This window comes from Spodoptera frugiperda, chromosome 30 (assembly GCF_023101765.2).
Source record: "Spodoptera frugiperda isolate SF20-4 chromosome 30, AGI-APGP_CSIRO_Sfru_2.0, whole genome shotgun sequence".
NCBI classification, from domain to species: domain Eukaryota; kingdom Metazoa; phylum Arthropoda; class Insecta; order Lepidoptera; family Noctuidae; genus Spodoptera; species Spodoptera frugiperda.
The window spans coordinates 6795506-6817447 of record NC_064241.1 but is presented as its reverse complement, the minus strand read 5'-3'; the positions used below and the strand labels follow the sequence as shown (position 1 = coordinate 6817447).

At 35.1% G+C, this 21942-nt stretch overlaps 2 protein-coding genes across 6 annotated transcripts in view; one reads left to right on the top strand and one right to left on the bottom strand.

Moving 5' to 3' along the window:
* The window catches only part of LOC118269931 (peroxidase), a 97952-nt gene extending 92453 nt beyond the window's left edge, over positions 1 to 5499 (top strand). For all 5 annotated transcript variants that reach the window (XM_050707086.1, XM_050707087.1, XM_050707089.1 and 2 more), the window contains 3 exons: positions 1057 to 1258; positions 3869 to 3977; positions 4889 to 5499. In XM_050707086.1, the coding sequence (XP_050563043.1) occupies positions 1057 to 1258; positions 3869 to 3977; positions 4889 to 4964 (387 nt within the window). In that variant the 3' untranslated portion in view covers positions 4965 to 5499. The remainder of the gene's footprint in view (positions 1 to 1056; positions 1259 to 3868; positions 3978 to 4888) is intronic.
* Positions 5500 to 18997: 13498 nt separating this feature from the next.
* LOC118269887 (uncharacterized) lies at positions 18998 to 19939 on the bottom strand. The gene is made up of 2 exons (XM_035585254.2): positions 19836 to 19939; positions 18998 to 19744 (listed from the first exon to the last, which is right to left on the bottom strand). The coding sequence occupies exons 1-2, from the start codon at positions 19858 to 19860 to the stop codon at positions 19032 to 19034; spliced, it is 738 nt and encodes a 245-aa protein (XP_035441147.2). The 5' UTR covers positions 19861 to 19939; the 3' UTR covers positions 18998 to 19031.
* Between the last annotated feature and the right edge of the window lie 2003 nt (positions 19940 to 21942).

Below are 21942 nucleotides of genomic sequence, written 5' to 3'. Positions count from 1 at the left end.
AGGAGACCTCGGGTGTATAATCATTGAAATATCCTTTGCTTTATTCTTAGCTTTGTTTTTGGTATTTTGTGTTAGTAATAGTATATACCTAAGACGTAATGACACAACCTTAAATAAACCTACTAGTAGTTATCTACACACGCAGGTAGAAGTGACGATTGGTACCTTGGTACCTAGATATAATATTACTAATCGACATTACGGTAGAATATACTTATGAATTTAATAAAGCTTATTGGAATTGAGGAATTCTGTCGGTTACTGTTCTGCCATTTATTATCCACATCCTAGCTTAGGTATAACAATTTATACACACGGCACTACCTGAAATTTGAACAGAAATTAGTACTAACGACTATTAGCTTAAATATTAATTACTATAACTAGGTATTCGTAGTAAAATAGTTTATTGTGGGTGTAACTACCATTTTGGAACGTAAACAATACGCCTCTTACGATTTTCGCAACCGATATTATGAGATTAAGCTATGTTGTTATTAGTACCCACTTGTATTATAATATGTATTAGTGCTAAGCTTAGAATAAGAGGAATTAATATATACATAGAATAATATTGTAATAATATAAGCGTTGTATCGGGGATTGTCCTTTGGTGTACTTCCATAGTGCATACAGGGATAATCGCCGGCTGATGTCCCATTACATTTAGATCAAAATTGTTCAACGGGCCTCTGCGAGTTGGCTTCGGCCCCTCGTACGCCTTCCAAAGGTCCGGGACCCTGTGGTCCCGAGATAGGAAAGGAATAAGCGTTGTATTAGACTGTATCGATGCTCTAACCAGGATTAGTTCTCTGTTTGAAAAACGTAGTGTTGGGCTTTTCGATTTTAGTGATTCTGCAGAATAAATTCTTAAAATGTACATCGGGATATGTTAAAATCAATAAACACTCCCGAACAACTAGAAAAACCCCCATTTAATAAATGTCTTTATTTTCTCTCTTCCGAAAGAAACACAATTGTGTCGCCTATTTTTATCAATTACCTACTTCTAGCAAACCCAAATCATTGTCAACCATTTTCCTTATTTCCCAACAGAACGTGGCTGCCCTCCAAAACCTGTACGAGACTCCTGAAGACGTGGACCTGGTGGTAGCTGGTTCCTTGGAGCGCAACGTGCCTGGAGCTCAAGCTGGTCCGACCTTCCTCTGTATCCTCACGGAACAGTTCTACAGAACACGTGTTGGTGACAGATACTTCTATGAAAATGGAGCTGATCCTGACATTGCTTTTACACCAAGTAAGTTATTATAAAATTATATTTTTTTTTATATTATCTAGAGGAGGTCTGATTGACTGGAGCTTCCCTTTAGTCCACTGCGTCAAATGCCAATCTGGACTGTAGTCAATTTATATCTTACCCGCGTTTCTGAAGCTGTCATCACTTCACCCAGAAGATAGCTTAAATTAATACCTAAGAAAATTAAGAAAAATTTAATAAAAAATCAACAAGTTTAGTCTTCCCAGTATTTTACAAAACAGCCTTACACAAACACACATATCAACAGCATATAAGTGGCCACTGTTGACCAAAGGCCTCTTCTCGCACGGAGAAGGTTTGTTCAATAGGGGTTGGCTATGAGCAGCCTAAAACCCAAAAACTAACAACTAGTCTAGCCGAGAATATTCCTAGCCAGACGGATGTTGATCTACGATAATGATGTTTTGACATTCAGAAGATTTTGACCTTAGCCTAGTTGGTGAAGAGCCAAGAGTATTTATCTTAACTCACACAAAAATAAATATTTCAGCTTTATACATATAAGTAAAAGTAGGAAAGTATGTACGCAAAGTAAATTATTATGTTTCCCTAACTAAGCTATGTTAATTAAGGTTGAACATCTTCAACATTATCCAACATAATAATATTATTTTGCATGATATTTTAGGCGATATAATCCTTTTTTTTGTTGGTGGGGAGAAACCTTCAAAAGGCGTCTAGTATTTTGGGGAAAAAACTAGGGTGTAGGATATTTACCTCACTAAAACCTCTCCGGTGACCACCATCTACACTTAAAGGAGGCACCGGGTCCTCTCAGTAGACCAACCCCAAAGCTTTCTATTAGTCCTTTTTTTTGAGGGGGAAAATCATCCTATGACTTCTCTCTACTAACCTATCTAACCTACTTTCAAGAATGAAAAAGTGTGTTATGTAAATTATCACTAGGAAAGTTATTACCTACTATTTACTTACTTACTTCCCATAAAACATGTTGATTTTTGTTTTGTTTCCTGTTCGAATAAATCAAGGAATTATCTTCGTTGCTTAAATATTATCACCCAGAAAGCGACATCTGACAACAGTATAATATATAATTTGTATCTGGAACGAGGTCGAATAAATATTCTAGGTAGAATGTTAGCCAGAATTTATTGCTCTCCTACATTTTTTCCTATGACAGTCTCACGAAATAGGTTACTCGATACTTGATCGATCCCGCCTGTCAGATACGTTGTTTATTGTGAATTCCTGACAAACAATGGCTTCATCGTCTTATTAATATGTAAAAAACATTATTATATCGTTATTTCACATTTATAAAATGTTTATTATTAGTGATTGGTCTTTTTTATTTAAAGGTCACATACTAAACTAAATTATTAATTTATGTAACCAACTTTGGCAGTACAAATATAAGAGAAACATTCACATTGACCCTTTTAAACATAACTACGTATTGATATTATACGTCTCAATGTCAATAAAACTGCTGAAATACGATTAAGTGTAATTCAAGTGTCGATACGTAAGAGTCGTCCGACCATTTACGATCATTCCATATGACAGTTTCTTCAGCCACGAGCCCTAATGTAATCTGCCTTAGTCATAAAATATAAAATGTGAATAAGATGTACTTATTTTTCACCAAACCATCCCGTGGACTACATAATATTTATTTCACCTTTTATCACTTGAAGGAGTATACAATACTTTTTGATATGAGTTCTATGTGACATAGAGCATTTTCAAGGTCGTTAAACCCAATAATATCTATTTGTCCTTTTATGTAGTACTAAGTCGAATTCTAGATGTATTTTTCTGCAGTAGATTAACAAGACTAAAAGTATAAACCAGAATATAATAATAAATCAAAAGACTCCCTCATAGTATTTTTCACCAAAGCACCCATTAACTAAAGGATAAAGGCAATTATTCACCAGATTCGTGGCCACGTGTGAGCGTGCCGATGTTATCAAAACAAGTCTTCCCCTACACATGGCCTTATTTAATTATTTTCCTCAACAAATCTTGTTAACCGTAGGTATGTCCTGTGCATTAGGGAACAAATAGCACAACACATAAATTAGCGTAACATATGGCTAACCATTTCTTGATTGTGTCATACAGGAAAAATCATAGAAATTCGTGTTGTCATTCACAAAAATATTATTGTGTTTGTCTGCAGATATAATCACGTTTTGTTTATATTATTATGTATCTTAATTTATTTCCTATATCCAAACAGTTGTTCCAAATTCTGTACTGTATAAATAAAAGACTTACGCTCGAATACTCAAACTATACTCAATTTTAATTTGTACTTAAATATCGTGCTGTCTCTGGCATTTTATAAAGAATTGATAGTGACAGTACTACATTTGAGAGCGTCTTAAAATTGAGTAGCGTTTCAGTATTCAGGCATTACACAAGCAGTGACGTCTAGAATGATGTTTAAAAGTGTACTACGAATAGAAAAAGTTTATTTATCCTTTTTGGTACAAAGGATCAAATTGAATTTTATTAGAATCTTTTTTTCCACGAACCTCTAACTACAGTGTCCCTCCATAGTATGATGAATGACGGAAAACTATTTGGTTCCTTTGATAAATATTATGCTTTATTAAACAGGCCAGCTCGAGACGATACGCAAGGGGGCATCAATGGCGCGGCTGCTGTGTGATAACAGTGACGGAATACAGAGCATGCAGCCCAGAGCCTTCCAACAGTTATCGCACACGTAAGTATGGCTATTACTTACAGTCCCGACTTTTACGACCGTGTCGCAGTGTAAAGAATTCAGAAGTTCGATGAGGATCCTGCGGTAAAAGGGGCATTTGTTTTGGTCTTAAATTGTCTTGTAGAGGCAATGTAAAATGTTGAAACTGTTTAAAAAATGAAGTACGAATATGCATATTTTTTGACGTTGCTATTTTCTTTATTTTAATAGGGATGCATGAGGTTTTTTTTTGCTTTCCCAATTTATGATAGGGCAAAATTGACTATACTGTTTAGGCCTAGTAGCTATTTAGTTTTGTTTTTTTTATATGTTTTTAGAATTTTAACGGCATTGGGCGATGTTGACTCTGAGAGACAAATTCCTTCAATAAATTAAAAAAAATATGTGTCATTGAAGTTAAATTGCAAAAAAAAAATAACCAAGAGAGTACCAATTATCTAGTACTATTATTATCACTCTTCTGTATATTATTGTACTATGTCTTCTTTAAGTACCTTAACCCATAGATATGGAATATGTTCCGATTGATGTCCGTTTCGGAGAGTTAAGAGTTACTGTGGTTATCGTAATGTAGTGACTATATTGTGCGTACATAGAGATTGCGATTGAATGGTTTTAGAGGTAGGTAAATGTTAAGGTAAGTGTCCACAGGCCTGCATCATACGCAACGCACGCATCGTACGCATTCGTACGTACGTAGTACGCCGCCACATACATCGCAACTAACTGCCGATTTCAATAACCGATCTCAATCCAAAATCTTTAAATTAAAATTGTTTTTTTTTAATTACTTCTATAGAGTTTCTGTCAAAAATGAAGATCGATCTAAAGATTGAGTTAAGGTCGCTTACTGAAATTGGCAGTAAATGACAACACTTTATATTTTGTACTAATTATTTTTCTTTTTCCAGGAACGAGCTTGTTCCCTGTGAATCGCTGCCAGCTGTTGACCTAACTTTATGGCAAGACGCAAGAGGCCATTTTTAATACGTAAGAAATAGCATTAAATAAAAAAGAAAACAAATTAAAATGTCACCTAGAACTATCAAAGTTTAATTTGTTAAGAACTTTCGCAAAACGAAACTTCTACAGTAACAGTTGTACAACACTATTACAATAAATTGGAATAATAGTTTTTTTAAACTTAGTGACGTGACGTTTTAAGTTAAATAACTTAACAGTTAACAATTCTGTGCTTCTTTAACAAGTTTTATCGACATGACTAAGCTAACATTTTCGATATAAGTTTATTTGTCCAAGAAACTCTTTTTCAAGTTCATTTTCAAATGTATACATTTTTATTTTATTTATTTGTACAGATTTTGACACTAAGTTGTATAATAATGTGTGAACATGGCCATTTTTTATATGTTTGTGCTATTTTAGAATACGTAAGTACATGTTTTGACAAAACCTGAGTGGATAATAATATATTATTTTCATACTAAAGATATGAATGGAACGGAAGAAAGTTGTGTTGTGTGTTTGTAATGCCGAATTAATAAAGAATTATTTTTATGTATTGAGAAGTGTTTTATTTTAAGAATCCAAGTACGAAGATATTTTTAAGACCTTTAATATTTAGAACCCTTTTCCGGGTTCAACTTATGTAATTTCAATATCAATAAAATATACCAAACGTTCAAAGACGGAACGTTTTTTGGCGAAACATCAAAGGTACGTACGTACCTATACCAATTTAAAATATTTTGCTTCTAACAAAAATCGTTTAATGTTATGCTTAGGAGTTAATTTATCACTACCTATACTTATAGTTATTTAAGTTTTATGTTGAGTTGTGAATATAACAACGTAGAGATTTGTAAATATTTATAAAACTGCTTAGACATTTTCGTGTTTTTAGTAATGTCAGCATATTTTGTGAATACTAGTTAATATGTATTTTGTTCTCAAAACAACGATTCCAGACAAAATGTATATACTCAAAGAGACTATTATCTACAGTCTTTTGGTACGTCAGCAAGCCTCAGCGGTATTTGTTCGCCACTACTATAGTATCAAAATTCAAGAGGAGCTGACTATTTGTGCAGTAACTTACAAAAAACAATGCAATAAGTTCATCTTATAACCAAAACAGAAAGTGTTTGGTACACTTTCTTCTAGACGATTTAATCAAAAATAAAAAAACAAAATTATTTTACACTTTATGTACAATCATACAGAGGTGGACTTAATGCCAATTTGGCATTCTCTTTTGCATATTATTCAAATATGTGAAGAAGAATAACAAATAAACAAACGATCGTCACTCATAGATGGCGCTTGTGTAGAAAATGGGTGCCAACACCATATTCAATTCTAACTCACCAACAAAATTCAAGGTAAAATCAGATAGGTGAAGAACAAATAGACTTAGGTAGTCTAGTGTCCAGTAGTCATTGTGTATGACGTCACAATAGCCTAATATGGCCTAATGTCTTTGAAGACACGACATAATTTAGACCTGTCACTTACACCGCACTGTGGAGAGTGGGAGTGTCATGGCATTTGCCATGTCGCATCTTATATTAATTTATGTCATCTTCGTTGATACAGCTTGCACTGAGCTCTTGAGTCATTGGGATAAAAAATATACTCACATTAGGGGTGTTCAGAATAAGAAACAATAAAATATTAGAGTTAAAAGTTATTGTTCTAAAGAAAATAATACATAAAATAGTCAGTAAAACATTTGGAATCCAATAGTAATTTAGACTTTAACAAAACCTTCTAGAATAGTTATATTTTCAATCAAAATCGTGTCGATTATGATAGCTGTGTAGAACCTATATGTTCGTATTTATTTTATTCCCGTCACATATCACAAATAACTAAGTGATTCGCATTTTATTATATTGTTCCCCACCCATTTTACACTAAAACATGATTGTATTGTTCTACAAGAAGTATTACTGTTAAATTTTCTAGTATTTCCAGTGTTAAGTAAACTAGTATTTGATTTTCAAGTTTAAATAAAGCTCTCGTAGTCTAAACATTTAATCGTCCTCTGTTTATTCTGCGATCTTTAGAGAATTGATAATTGAAATGAAACGTAATGCCAAAATCTGAGCTGACTATCACTTAAGTAATATTCTATTGGTCGATTTATTGTTCTGACTTGAAATTAAATTGAGACAACGTCTTGTTAAAATACTGCTGAGTGTTACAAATCACAGGAAAACTGGGTTCCAGCCATTAATTTATCAGGAGCTGCGGACTGCCTAACGGGTTACCGGGACTCCGGCTCGAAAAGCCGGAGTAGGAACGAGGTGGTTTTTAGTCACTAAGAATCTGATACTCCATCGCTCCATCTTCCAAAGTGGAAAAAATTATATATAAAAAAAAATTATACATTGGATGATATTTCCCTCTTAAAAAGTCATTTATTTTCACTTGGGTACGGAAAAAATATCGACGGTTCTCAGGACGCAGTTGATTGTTGAGTATTGATATCTATGTCCTTTAAAGGTTGGCCTTGGCTAGTTAATATTGACATATACCAACATACAGAGTGTAAACGGAACCCTCCCAAATGCCGAAAATATGTGATGATTAATAGAAAAATAAATAAAACCAAAATATTGTAGCGCTTTTCGTGAGCTGGAGGGGGCGTTCCGTTAATACCTTGTAGAAAAATAATGATATGACTGAGATTATAAATGCATTTGAAATACGTTCGATTCCATATCATTTCGACTGTGTAATTGTCTTAATTCCCTTGAGTTATACTACGTTTAAAGCTTAAAGTTTGCACAACTATCAAAACAGAATACATTGGTAATTGTCAATGCAGAAAACTTAAAATACTTCAATGCAAAATGTTCATGTATTTTACGATTTTTTATTTTCTATGAATAATATGCAGAATTTTATAAGAATTTTCCTACCTTTAATACAAAACAGTGTTTACAATACGTGTATTAACATCTCCGGCCCTAAATGGCATTCCATTTCAGCAGAGCAAAAAGATTTCGAGGCATGGATCTCTTGTTGTTTGTCTAATCTGTGTGTTTTGTCTAATGTTGAAATTGTGGGAGAGAAAATTCTTAATTAAACTATTTTTATTTCTAAACTTAGCAATCACGAAAAGATGCAGTTTATAATGAATTTAGATGTTACGTTTAATCAACCCGAAAATGAAAAAGATCGCAGGTGATTTTTGTTTTTGATATGGCATATTGCTTCTATTTTTTTTTATTATTAAAATTTAATCACGTTAATGTATCAGAAACTTAGTCTACTCCATCTTATATAGTAATAAGTAATATACTTAGACAAAAGCTTGTTCAAAATATTCAGTATTTTGCTAAACGCTCGTATCATCTCATCTTGTATGCACAAGATAATAGTGTGCAGTGTTCAAGCAAGTATATCATCGACAAAGTTTAAACTATTTCGCACCTTGTTTTCATCGCAAACAAGTTTAAAATTGATTGCCACTTCAACTTGCTTTAAGTTACATAATTGTTTAAAACTTGTTACAGAAGATTCTACTGTTTAAAGTATGTTCAACTTGTTTTATATTATACTGACATTGTGGATTTAGATAGACAATAAACAACGACGGAGTTTTTAAAATAATTAATTCAAGTAATTTTAAGTCTCCTTTTCCAACACTTTTTAAACAAGACGACCTCTTAATGGAACTTATAGATGTTTTAATTCTACACCATGATAGGTAAGATCACAGACAGAACCTCTATTTTTTAAATGAGTAGTATACCAACAGTCTTAAGTCTGAAAAATACTAGGTCGAAAACCGCATCAAAATCAGTTCAGCCAAACGCGAGATAATCATGCAAAGCATACATATATTTGTGTATACTCGTACATACAGGTCAAACTGAAAACCTCGTTTTTTAAATTAGTTAAAAGTCATCAGAGTTCGTATCATCCTATAACTCTCACTCGCAAATCAGAAAATAAAGCATTATTTTTATACATATAAAAATTGTATTGTACAATATACTAAAACACTGATTCTTCATAAAAGTTGGCTTAATAATAATATTGCTTTAGTGGTACTTAAGGAAAGAGAAGCGTTTATCTTTGCTTAACTTGTATAATATAAAATCCTGACACAAAGTTCCAAATAGTGATCTCATAAACTGTTCGAGTCGAGACTCGAGACTAAGAAATCTAATTACTTGGCTAATTGTGTAATAAGATAGAACTACAATTATCTTAACGCTTCATGTTAAAACTTTTAACATAAGAAAGTTTTTGTTTATGTGATTCTGGAATTATCTTAGCAGATTATCATTGTTGACGTTGAACGATAAAAATGTTGTCAATTTTGAAAGAATCGAGATCTACCTTTAAGATCTTTTGTAATATGCCTTTAAAAAAACTCTTACCTATTTGTTCTCATTTGTTGTTGTGTTTAATGATAATGGATAAAATTAAAAACTATTTAATACAGTATTCAGTAAACATAGAGTAAATATTTTTTTATGTTATCGGCTTACTCACATACCTTTTTGACGAGGAACTCGACTAGTTTCAAGCTATGCTAGAGGCTCATATTTATGAGTAGCATTCCGCGACACACGAGTACACGACGCGGCGAATGCGAAGGGTCGCGCTGCCACTAGCCTAAGCCAATAAATATAATAGTTTGTCTCATGAAATTTATAATAAAATCATAGAGTAATTTTAAATGAAAAGTTTAATTTGTGAAATTTAATTTTGTAGTCGAGATTGCGAGTGGAAAACTAATATAAATTTTTTAGGTAAAGAAGATTATTAATATTGTGTTTTATTAATCCCTAGCTAAGGATTACTATACACACGTTTCTAATATGTGACCGAGTTCCTATTTTATACACACGTGTAGTTCGAATTACAATAGCTACGTACTGTATTATAGACTAAAGTTAGTTGGGACTGCGGGCGAAGATCCTTACGGTTCGTGGTCGTGTTCCCGTGTTCTCTAATAACATGTGAAGTTGGCATGGACTATTTCCACAGTATAACAATAAATGTGATTTCTATGTAATATAGAAAACTATATTAATAAAATAGCTACTTTCACACGGTTTCACCCATTCTTCATGACTCTGGTTAATGACGTAGCTTGATGTTTTTAGGCCTTCCCCAATAAATGGACTATCCAACACAAAATTAGTTATTCAATTCGGACCAGTAGTTCCGAAGATTAGCGTGTTCAAACAAAGAAACATGCTCTTCACTTATATATTTTAGTGTAGACTTAATTGAAACTCACTTAGAGAGTTTTAGATAAACGAATCGTATTGAACATATTATGACCTCTAATTTTCACTATGGTCAACAGTCTTGGAGGAATGTCCATATTAGAATGTCAACAGTCTAATATGGAGGAGCCATAAATCTGAATTTTATGTTAATTATACTTGATATTTTTAAAAACAGAATAATGAATGAACTATTCATGTATTTATACACATCTTAAGATAATTATCTAAAGTGTATTAAATTGTAATAAACTTAAGCACTTACATTACACGATGCTAAAGTTAACTTAACTAAATCAATAGCAAAAAAGAACGAAACCACTTATCCAGAGAGTGATATCAAAGTGCTCTAAAAATATACCTAAAACAAACAAATTGCTTTAAGAGAATAAAAATAAAGTCAAAGAGCAAAACAGAAGGGCCAAAGAGATTGTGAATTAAGATAATTCATTTGTTGGCAGAAGCTTAAACCTGTTCACAAATGTAATTAAAGTTGGTAAGTACTTCTAACTTACTTCGTTTGAAGCACGTCACGGGTACCAAAAATGTTTGTAGTGTTAGTATTCTTTGAGAAGAACAAAACTTAACATCAGCCCTAGATGATTTCTTCTTAAGTTACGATCTTATTAAGTTACAGAATAACAAAATAAAGTAAAAAATTAACTAATCAATAACACGCTTTTACCGGAGCTTCAGCTCGAAAAGCAGGAGTAGGAACGGGGTGGTTTTTAGTCAGTAAGAGTTTGACACTCGCTCTCGCCTCACCCAAGGCGGGAGAAGTTATTGGATAATTTTCCCTCCTCAAAAAAAGTCCAGTATTTAACAAGGTCTGTTATGACCAGGCAACCAACAACAAATCACTTTCTCGACTTAACATTAATTCCATCACTGTCGCAAAAAAGGTACAAACTCTGTGACAAATACAGAGTGTCCTTGAAGCCACAAGTCACTGTTTTATATTGTGAGCTGGATTGTTTGTCATCATTATCACGGGTCTAAGGTGGTTTTTATCTTCACTTTGGAGGTCGTAAAAATCCTCTATCTTCCTTTGCAAGACCCTACCTATTGCTACCAAAATACTGCTCATTGACAACAAATAAGGTTCAATTTCTAAGTCGAACAAAGCCTGGTTCCCTCAACCATCTTTTTTATGCAATTGAAAATATATGGCAATAGGCCTACTCTAAATGAGATTTGTACAATATCTGATGAAAAATGGGCGTTAAATTTTAGTTGTTATTGTGCACGTGTTCACTTTGGACTTTAAATAAAAGATATTATATTAGTAGAAAATATGTATATTAAAACAAAGCGGCTTTATTAGGAAGCGTAGGTATAATACCATACATAATTCTCTTACGCAAATGGAACCTTTAGTTCCTATAACTTGCCTCCTGCCGGAGGTTGTACGCGGGGATCGTGCGGTCCATGGCCCTCTACGGAGCCCCTGTGTGGGCGCCGACCCTGATGCGGCAACCAGCTCGGGCTCTGCTCACGTCTCAGAGGGTCATGGCCATCCGGGTGATCCGCGGATATCGCACGATCTCCGGAGAGGCGGCTAACCTCCTTGCCGGACTCCCGCCGTGGGATTTGGAGGCGAAGGTGCTCGCGCGCGTCTTTAGTTTGCGCGCCGACGCGCGTCGCCGGGGCGAAACTCCACTGCCGCGCCAGATTAGTGCGTGGCGGGATGAGCTCCGGCGCGATCTCATGGCGGAATGGCAACAGCGACTGTCGCAACCGAGGGCTGGGCTCGCTGTCATTGCAGCGGTAAGTCCCCTCTTTGAGGAGTGGCTAGAGAGGCGCCACGGCGTCCTCACCTACCGCCTGACGCAGGTGCTTACCGGACATGGAAGCTTCGGTAGGTTCCTGTTTCTGATTGGGCGGGAGGAAACGCCCGGGTGTCATCACTGCGAAGACCGCCCGGAGGACACGGTGGAACATACGCTTGCGGTCTGCCCTGCGTGGGCTGAGCACCGCCGTGTCCTCAGGGATGTGGTCGGCGACGGCGCCCTCTCGCGTCCGGCACTGATACAAGCCATGGTGCGGAGCGAGGGGGACTGGGATGCCGTCTCCTCCTTCTGCGAAGCAGTCATGCTAGCTAAGGAGGAGGCGGGGCGCGTGAGAGAACGAACCTCTTCACGCCCCAGCCGTCGCGAGAGACACTCCGGGCGTCGGGGATCGCGCGACGATCTCCGGCCACCGTAAGTGCGGGTCTGCGGACGGCGAGCAAGGGTAGCTCGCCGCCCGACCAGAACCAGACCCGTGCGTGTGGCGCGTCGCGTTCTGCGCGCGCCTCAATGAGCCATCAGACCACCACAGATGGGGCCCAGTAGGGCTGATGCCTAATCCGGAGCTGCGGACTACCTAGCGGGTTTACCGGGGCTCCGGCTCGACGGGCAGGAGTAGGAACGGGGTGGTTTTTAGTCAGTAAGAGTCTGACACTCCCTCTCGCCTCGCCCAAGGCGGGAGAAGTCATTGGATGATTTTCCACTCTGAAAAAAAAAAAAAGTTCCTATAACTTAGCTAGTTTCTTAAGGAAAACCGGGACAGTCGTCGCTTTTCCGCTTTACTTACGTATAAGAATTTGCACGTGGAAATAATGTGCATAATTTATAACACTTTCCTTTCACATGTGTATGTATGTTAATTATTTAATGAAAGAAGTTTATTCTGCACATGACATCGGGTGAATTGATAGTATAATAATTAATTTGGGCTCGGCTTTTAATTACGTTGTCAAGTTATTATTATCATGCATTATATGAATTAACAAAAATATTTGCATCCATCCATTGTTGGATAAAGTAGGTGTTATTTTGTGTCTCATTGCCTGGTATGTCATGCATTTTTATAAAAATTATATTTTTAAGTAGTGGCTTTCAGGACAACCAAATTTCATCACACACTTTTTTTTCTTTATGGTATAGGTAAGTCGGTAAACGAGCAGACGGATCACCTGATATTAAGCAATCGCCGCCGCCCATGAACACCCAAAACACCAGAACCATGAACAAACAAAACACCAGAGGCGTTGGCGGCCTTCTGGAGGTTAGGAATTTAAGGGTTGTTAGGGAATCAGGGATTAGGAAGATTGGGAAAGGGGGTAATTAGGCCTGCGGTAATCTCACTCACACAACGAAACAACGCAAGCGTTGTTGCACGTCGGTTTTCTGTGAGGCTGTGGTATCACTCTGGTCGAGCCGGCCCATTCATGCCAAAGCATGGCTCTCCCACACTTATAGATTTAGATTTGATGAATATAATATGTAGGTGTAATCTCTAACTTATACATATTTCAAAAAGATTCGATCTTTATCCGTATTCTGTGATTTTATTCAAGTGTCAAACAGAATCACTTACTTGACTTGATTCAGCCAATTTTTAACACTCCTTCTCGATTAAATGCCCTGCTTAAAAACATGAGATTGTCAATTCTATGAATGCTCAGCGTCGAGCTAAATTGCTTTCTGCTTGACTAGTCTCTATTCGATGTCGATCCAATATAATTGTACTTTCCTCTACGCGTGTTACAAAACGTTAGCAACTTCTTTGTGACAAACGCGTCATATGATATAATGGATACTGCGTGACTAAACAATTTTAATTTGAATCGTTGCCGAGCTTTTGATGTGTACTGGCTTATAAATTAAAAGGTTGATCATGTATTTCGAACAGAATTTCTATTATAGCTTCTGAATAATATTTTATACTATCTAAGCTAGAGGTACACAATTTTGTGGAGACCTCTACAAAATTAAGTTCCATTTACGCATACCATACAGGAATGTTTGACGTATCATCGTCGTCATTAAATTCAATGGGACGGAAAGTACACTACCAAAAATAATGACCTTTATTAAGGGGGAAAATAATCCAATAACTGCTCCCGCCTTGGGCGAGGCGAGAAGGAGAGTCAGACTTTTACTGACTAAAAACCACCCCGTTCCTACTTCTGCCTTTCGAGCTGGAGCCCCGATAAACCCGTTAGGTAGTACGCATAAGTACCTACCATATTATGTTTATTATTCATAAGTAGGTACAAAAATAAGGAAAACTTTACATTTTATAACAGGACAACATTATTTTCCATTAAACGTAAGATAGAGAGGACAAAGTGATATAAACAACCATACAACTGATATTAAATGCTACAAGACAATATACACATTCACACAGCAAAGTTTCATCATTATTCATTCGACAAGGGACAAGGTGTTGAGAGCAAGTCTAGTTTTCTATTCGCTACACATCGCTACGAGTATCTCTGGAGAGACGTCGATACACGAACTGTTATTAATATCTAAATGCGTATTCAATCTGTGAGTCAGTTCATGCGAAGTGGTGCCATTGTTTATTTACTTTGAGCTGCTGGAAAATATCTGATATTCTGTTCTTTGTCATTTCTACTAGGATTTATAGATTTCTGCTGCTGCCTACTGCTACTTCTTTATCTTTCGTGAAAATTACTGCTAAAATAAAGTTACGAACCAGCGTATGCGTGTTGCGCGTCGCGTTCCGTGTGCGCCTCAAAGAGTTATCAGACCGCCACAAATTGGACCCAGTAGGGCTGATGCCGACCCAAAGCTGCGAAGTACCTAGCGGGATACCGGAGCTCCGGTTCGAAAAGTTGGAATAGAAATGGTGTGGTAGTCAGTAAGAGTCTGACACCCCCTTTCGCTTCGTCCAAGGCGGGAGAAGTCAATGGATGATTTTTCCCCCTCAAAATAAAAGAAACATGACTGTTAATCAAATACATAGTAAAAATAAGTTCAAGAGATACCTAGGTTAGAGACGTTACATTTAATCAGGTGTTTTTTTGATTAGGTAATACCCGTCAATCAATCAGATTATCTGACTTAAAATAAAGATTTTCTAAGACGTAAACATTAAAACAGGTACTAACGTTGATCGGGAAAATATTCGTCTTAATTTGAATTATATGCATCGTTAACATCAAAAGGGAAATTGCGATCCGCCAGCTAATATTTGTTCTACCTTATTTAACACCATTTAATGTTTACAACCAAATCGTCTTTCAATATTTATTAATTTTCTTAAGCTTTAATTATTGTACAGAAATTATTCTTAGTATAAAATCGTTTGTAATATCTTGAAAGAGTAATAAAGAAAGAAAGAAAAACAGTTTATTTGCACAAGATATTAAAGGCAAAATAAGAAATTAATACTTACAATAGAATTTAAAGAAATTAATTTAAAAAATAAATAAACAATCAACAAGGCGCATAAAGGAATACGCTCTTTTAGTTTAAGTAATTGTGTAGTACTGGAGTAATATTGCTTTTCCCATTGTTACAAAGGATGAACGTGTTTCAAAATAATAATGCTGTAGGTACTGATTCTTAAAATAATTTCCGTGTAGTATTAATAATGGTATTATTTTTCCAGTCAAATATCTATAACAAAAGGTTAGCTGCAGGTCTCTTACAACTAGCAGATCTGAAAGGCATCGAGAGACGTCTCTATTTTCTGCAATGGACGTCCCGTCGTGAGGCTAATATGACAGGCAATCCGGAAAATATTACAAGGAAAACACAAGCATTGGTACATATCTACACTTGCTTAAAAGACAATAAACCAAATCACCACTACGAAAGAACACTCAGGCAAACAATATTATCAAACGACATAAACAGACGGAAGATAACACCCTCATTTAACACGGAAATACTGTCCGCCATCAAATTCCTGTCTCATTCACCAAACGCCATAAGTTAGAGGTTCATGAACTTACATAAAATGACATGAAAAGTTCAGTCGTAAGGTCAATTGGGCCATACAGCGGCTATAGCCTGCCCATAATAAACCGCATTCATACGAGCAAGTTCACAAGAATAGATAAAGTTCCGTAACTTGGCCCGTCAGTATCGGGCTTACTTAGGCTTTATTCAATGTTGTTATGTAATGTACGTCGTATAATTGAATTTTGTGCTCCATGTTTTGTTTGAAAGTGTATCCTGTATTAAATAGATATTTTAATATTACATAGATCTGTTTTTGTCTGGATGTAGACAAACTGTCTGTGAGTTGTGTGTACAGAGGCCTATTGCGAGATTAATTTACGTTAACTCGATCAAAACGTTGATGACGTTCGGCGCTCTGATTGTCTTGCTCCAATTAACTAACCAATCAGAGGGCTAAACGCGGTAACGTTTTGATCGTGTTAACCTTAAAAAACAATTCATACTAGGCCAACCGATTTATTTGGACGACCGTATTGAAGTGTATCTTTATTAAAAGTAGATTTAGAAAAACAATAGTACATTTCATCCATTTTCACAACTAACAATATTGTTACCTATTTCGTTTTATAAATGTACAAATACAAATTCTAATATTCTCGATTGCACTCGATTTTTCCGTCACGTTTTCCTCTTGTTAAGGTCCGTCTGTAAATTCACGTAGGGTAAATTGTTTTCAATTTAGTCCGCATGAGTTCACTGGCGCTCGGCTCTTAGTGAGAACGATACGGGCTTGTAAAAGGTATGAACTTAGTTGCCTAAAGGCCTTTGCCAGAGTAAATTAATTAGACAAAAACGTGTAGTTACTAGATTTAAGGAAAGTTTTTGACTGAAAGATAACATGCGGGTTTACCGGTTAATACAGGTGTTAGTAATGTTCGAAAATAATTTACGCGTTGTCACGAATCAGGACTACGAAATCCGTTTCCAAATACGTATGCATGGACAGACAGTCTGACAGACTACTATTTGTTGACATTTGAAAAGTACCTATTTATGGTTTAATTTAAATAAATGCTTTGATTTTGACTTAGAAACGTATTTAATTGAACATCAGTTAGTGTAGGACTGATTTATAATTGAATAAGACAGAGAGGCAGTATTACATAGACATGTTATTTACAAACAACTGTTTGTAAAATACAGTAGAACACTTCCGACATTGTATAATATAAATTAAACCATCAGTGTAATATAATTAACCCTTTTGCGAGTTTTTTTGTCCCTGGTTTATTTTTCCAACCTTTTTGGTCCTACTTTAATATATTAAGCTCGTGAAAACATTATTTTATATGGACTTATTTACACACGCTGAGGTGAAACAATTTCCAGGGTACCTCGTTCCCTGTTTGTGGGATTTGTCACAATGTTTATGGAGGCACTTTACTGAGTTTTACGTCTCTGCCTTTAACTAAAATACTGCGAGGTTTAAAGTAAAATATTCGCACATTTTATTTGCTAGCGAAGTTTATCGTGCTAATCTATCCACTAAAACGATTAACGATCAAACAAGACTAGTTCATTTATTAGTTTATTTGCTCATCATTATTCAATGAATATAAATTATATTGTTATGAATGTAGGTTTTGTGCTTTATTGGAAACAGACCGAGGGCGATGACCGTTTATCCTAGAAAGTCGATGAAACAATTTCTTATTTCATTGAACAATCGCATCAAATATGATGACTATACGAAATACGTATTTTAAAGGATTGAAAACTCTTGTAAATAATATAAAGTGCAACAAGAAGCTTTTAGTATAGATACGTGAAAGGGCTACCTAATGCAACTCAAAATTAGATAGAGAATTTTTCTCCAACCTGATACAAAGAACTTTTATGTGGCTGAAGTTTAAAATCTTGTTTGGTCAATGTGATTTTATCATTTACACTTGTTTTACACAGCCACAACTCGATTTCACCACACGACACGACATTACAAGGAAAAATAGGTATCTTTATGATCTTCAAGAAGTTTGTTGCTCTACTAACAATAATAATTTCTTTAAAAGATCAACAAATATATCTATACAGTTTTTGATGTTGTGAATCTGTCTGTTGCATCTGTAAATTACTGTAATAAGTTGCAAGACACTATAAGTTGCAAGACACTATCGAATAAAGTCCTAGGTTAAATGAGTCACCTTTAGTGGTTTCAAGGACACGAAGGCATTTATTTACCACGAGAATAATCACTTTGCTGTATTGAAAATTCAAATCAACAGCCAATAATGCTTATTTCACCAAGAAATTCTATTCAATGAAATTCACAATATTGTTAAAAGTATTTTCAAGTTTAGTACCTGTATACAGAGGGCCTAGTGCGAGTTTATTTACGTTATACGTATGTGATGTTTGGCGCTCTGATTGGCTGCTCCAAGTTCACCAACCAATCAGACGGCTAAACGTGATAACGTTTCGATTGCGTTATTGTAAAAATAACTCGCACTAGGCCTTCTGTTTACTTCATTGAATGTACATTCGCCTCACGGTAACGACAAAATGATTACCATAAATTTTGTGAGTATATTACAATAAAATATCTTTCCACAGACCTGCGAAGTCGTTTACACCTTATTGAACAATTTATGTTGTGTACTAAACGTTTATAGCACCAATAAGTACGTGTTATAGCACATTTTCTGTGATAAACAATATCCTAGGGTTACACGAACGTAAACTTGGGTGAAAAGTATACTTTTTTAAATGAAATTTACACAATATGTACATGTTTATCTTAGAATCTTCTTTAGGTAGGCTTTTTGAGACTGAGCTCGTTTGAGCTTACTTTTCCTTGTGCCTTACTTTTGATGAGGATAAACTGTATCGTTTTGATAAAACAATACTTACAACAGCGATAGTGGTAATCATTTTAAAATGTTGGAGATGAAAATAATGTGAAGAACACTAAGAACATGGATGGCTTTTTTAAGGGAAACATGTGGATAGGTTGTGGGGAGGATTATAAGCAAACGTAAATCAGTTTTTGATATCTGATAGGGGAGAAACTAAAGTAAGGTTAGGGCTAATAAATAAAAATAGAGACTATAAGACAAAAGGAGATTTTACATTTCACTATATTAGAGAATTGAAGGAGCAGCAGTTGATTCTGCTTTCTTTAAAACAAATCTCGTTTGTATAGCTTTAAAATTGGACCTATCATCGAGTGATTCTAAACCTTTCTCATTTTCACTATCGTCCTTCCTTGTTAATATAGTTTTTTTGGCATCAGCCTTTTTCTTCTTTTCTGTTTTCAGTTTAAAACGCTTTTTTATTACATCTTTTTCGATTATCGTATCATTTTTTGATTTAACTGCTATATTGTTTAATGAAGACACCGCGGGTTCAATTTCAGTTAAAACATCATCATTACTAACTTGATTTCCATTAAGAAATTGTTCATTTTCTTGATCTAGAGGATCATTTGTCGGTTCAGCGTTATTATCAACAACAGAATTTTGGTCTTGGTTGGTTACATCAATTTCTTTTTTTAAATTTTGTAATACTCGAAGCGGGTTCTTCAAATCTATTACAAATGGATGTTTTCCTGGTGGTAGTGGAGATATTTCTTCGTTGGAACTAACTGAGTCATATTTATTGACGAGGTCATCTTCTGGGTGGTATGGGTTTGTAAGCCCACTATGTTGCGAAATGCCCCGATGAACAAGTTGTTGTGCAAAGTTCTTTATCGTTTCTGAATTAACAACTCCATCGAATATTTTTAACACATCTTCCGATTCTATTTGTATTTTTATCTTCTTACCATTGATTGCCAAACATGTTAACAAGCCCGCTGCAAAGTAACAGATTATTAATATTGTATTAAACTATCCAACTGAATAATATAAAATAATAATGCGACCATATTATTATTGTTTACATACTTGTAAAATACAAAAATAGTTTCATATTCTGTAACACGCAATCAGCAATGGAGGTACATAATACTAATGTTAGTTGTTAAGTGTAAGGGCGTCGTAAAACAAGAACCATGAAATTGAATTATAAATTGAATCATGTGTTTAAATGCTTTAATTACATCATGCACATTAAGGATATATTTGAATACTTTATTAACTAGTTATAGTTTGGTAATGAAGAAATGTTTAACAGATGTGAAGAGGTTTTGTGTTACCAACAGTCTTTGATATTTAAACTATTGTACAGTACACGAGTACGTTTATATTCATTATGTCAAAGGACTTTATTCCTTATATCTATCCTTTGTAGGTTTATCTCGGTAATATGTACGGAAGTGTTGTCATATAAATATAGGTACTGTTGTTATGTAGGAACATAATGAAGATATTCTCAAACTACTTCAAACATCCAATGTGAATTTGGACGAAGTTTGTATCTCGGCACATTTGCGTGTACTCGTATAGTTCGAATTAATTTCAAAGTTTTGTGACGTATGCTGTAACTGTTTAGACTAACAACTTCATTTTGCAATACATTAATTTATGTCGCAATTGTAATTTTCTACTGTACTGGTCTTTTAAATGTTGTTTAGGATTAGATGGCATCACCAATGTCTAATAGGTAATCAACATGAAATTTTAGACTCTTCTCTTTTTTTACCGAGAATGACTGTATTTATGTATGCTTGTTAATACATAAATTCACGTTTTGATTTTGTCTTACAGGATTACAAGCATCGTTAACCATATCATTCTCCATCAAAGTCTTACTTGAATTTCAAGGACTTTGCTGCGCCCAAAAATTTTATTTATTTATTTTTTTAAGGAAGGCTTACAGACTAATAACATTATTTAGATACTAACTATAGGTTTAACTTATTGCTAATAACAAGCCCCCACATATAGACCACAAAAAAAAAACAAAGATAAACATAAGACTAATGAAAATGAAAAGTTAAGCAATTCAGTCCTCGAAAAAGGATTTGGCCAGTAAACGCCTTGCTGTGGCTGCACTTGTGCAAAACAGATCTATATTTAAATCGTGAGGTATTACGTTGAAGCTCCGAGCTGCCCTTGATAAAAATGCGTTACGTCTGTACTTTGTCGTTGTAAAAGGTGTATATAAAAGTGGTCGTTGACGGAAACCGAGCAGATTTGTTTTCAGCGCTAAGTTGGCTAAAAGATCGGAACAATCAACTGTACCATTTGCAATATTTAACAGAAAACATATATCATTAATCTGACGCCTGGTTTCCAATGGTAGAAAATGATACCTTTTACAACGATGTATGTAATCTTCAGACCATAGTTTTGCTTCAAAATCGAGATATCTTAAGAATTTCTTTTGGATTCCCTCAATACGAGACGTGTTAACCTCGTACTGAGGGTTCCAAACCTGTGAGGCATACTCCAAGTGGCTGCGTACAAAGGAACAGTATAAAATCTTAACTGGCTTAAGAGTACGGAAGTCAGCAGTATTTCTTATTATGAATCCTAACGCTTTCAACGCTTTCTTCACAATAACGTCTATGTGTTGATCAAATAAGAGCTTACTGTCCTGTACAATTCCTAAGTCTCTTATGCTTGTAACTTTATTAATGTGCTGTTGGTAAAGTTTGAATCCGGAACCTATTACTGTTTTTCGCCTAGAAAATGTTATGTGAAAGCATTTAGACACGTTGAGTTGCAACTTATTAAGCCTACAGTATTCCTCAAACCGTTCGAGATCAGATTGAAGATATTTGATGTCTCCTAAGTCCCGACTACTATACGACACCGTGATAAAATTTTGGTCATTATGTCTCGGTCATTGGGTTGACATTACTTCCTAGTCTTCATAAACGACTTCCAGAAACAATATAAGAGTCATTACGTTCATAAAATGTTTTATAACATGTTTTATTGGCCACTCAAAGAGATCCGATTATTTGTTTTGGGGAGATAGTAAAATAAATGGTAATAAAGTTACTTCTGGATCTGATTGGATTTTGCCTTTTGAACCTTTCGAAATATTACCTCCATAATAATGATTAATGATCTCAATGATCAAAATGAAATTATTACAAGATGA

Excerpts from the sequence above, each read along its gene's own strand:
- LOC118269887 (XM_035585254.2), bottom strand. The coding sequence starts at position 19,860 with ATGAAACTATTTTTGTATTTTACAA. Across the intron at positions 19,745-19,835 it reads ACTATTTTTGTATTTTACAA|CGGGCTTGTTAACATGTTTG; the intron begins GTATGTAAACAA and ends GTTACTTTGCAG.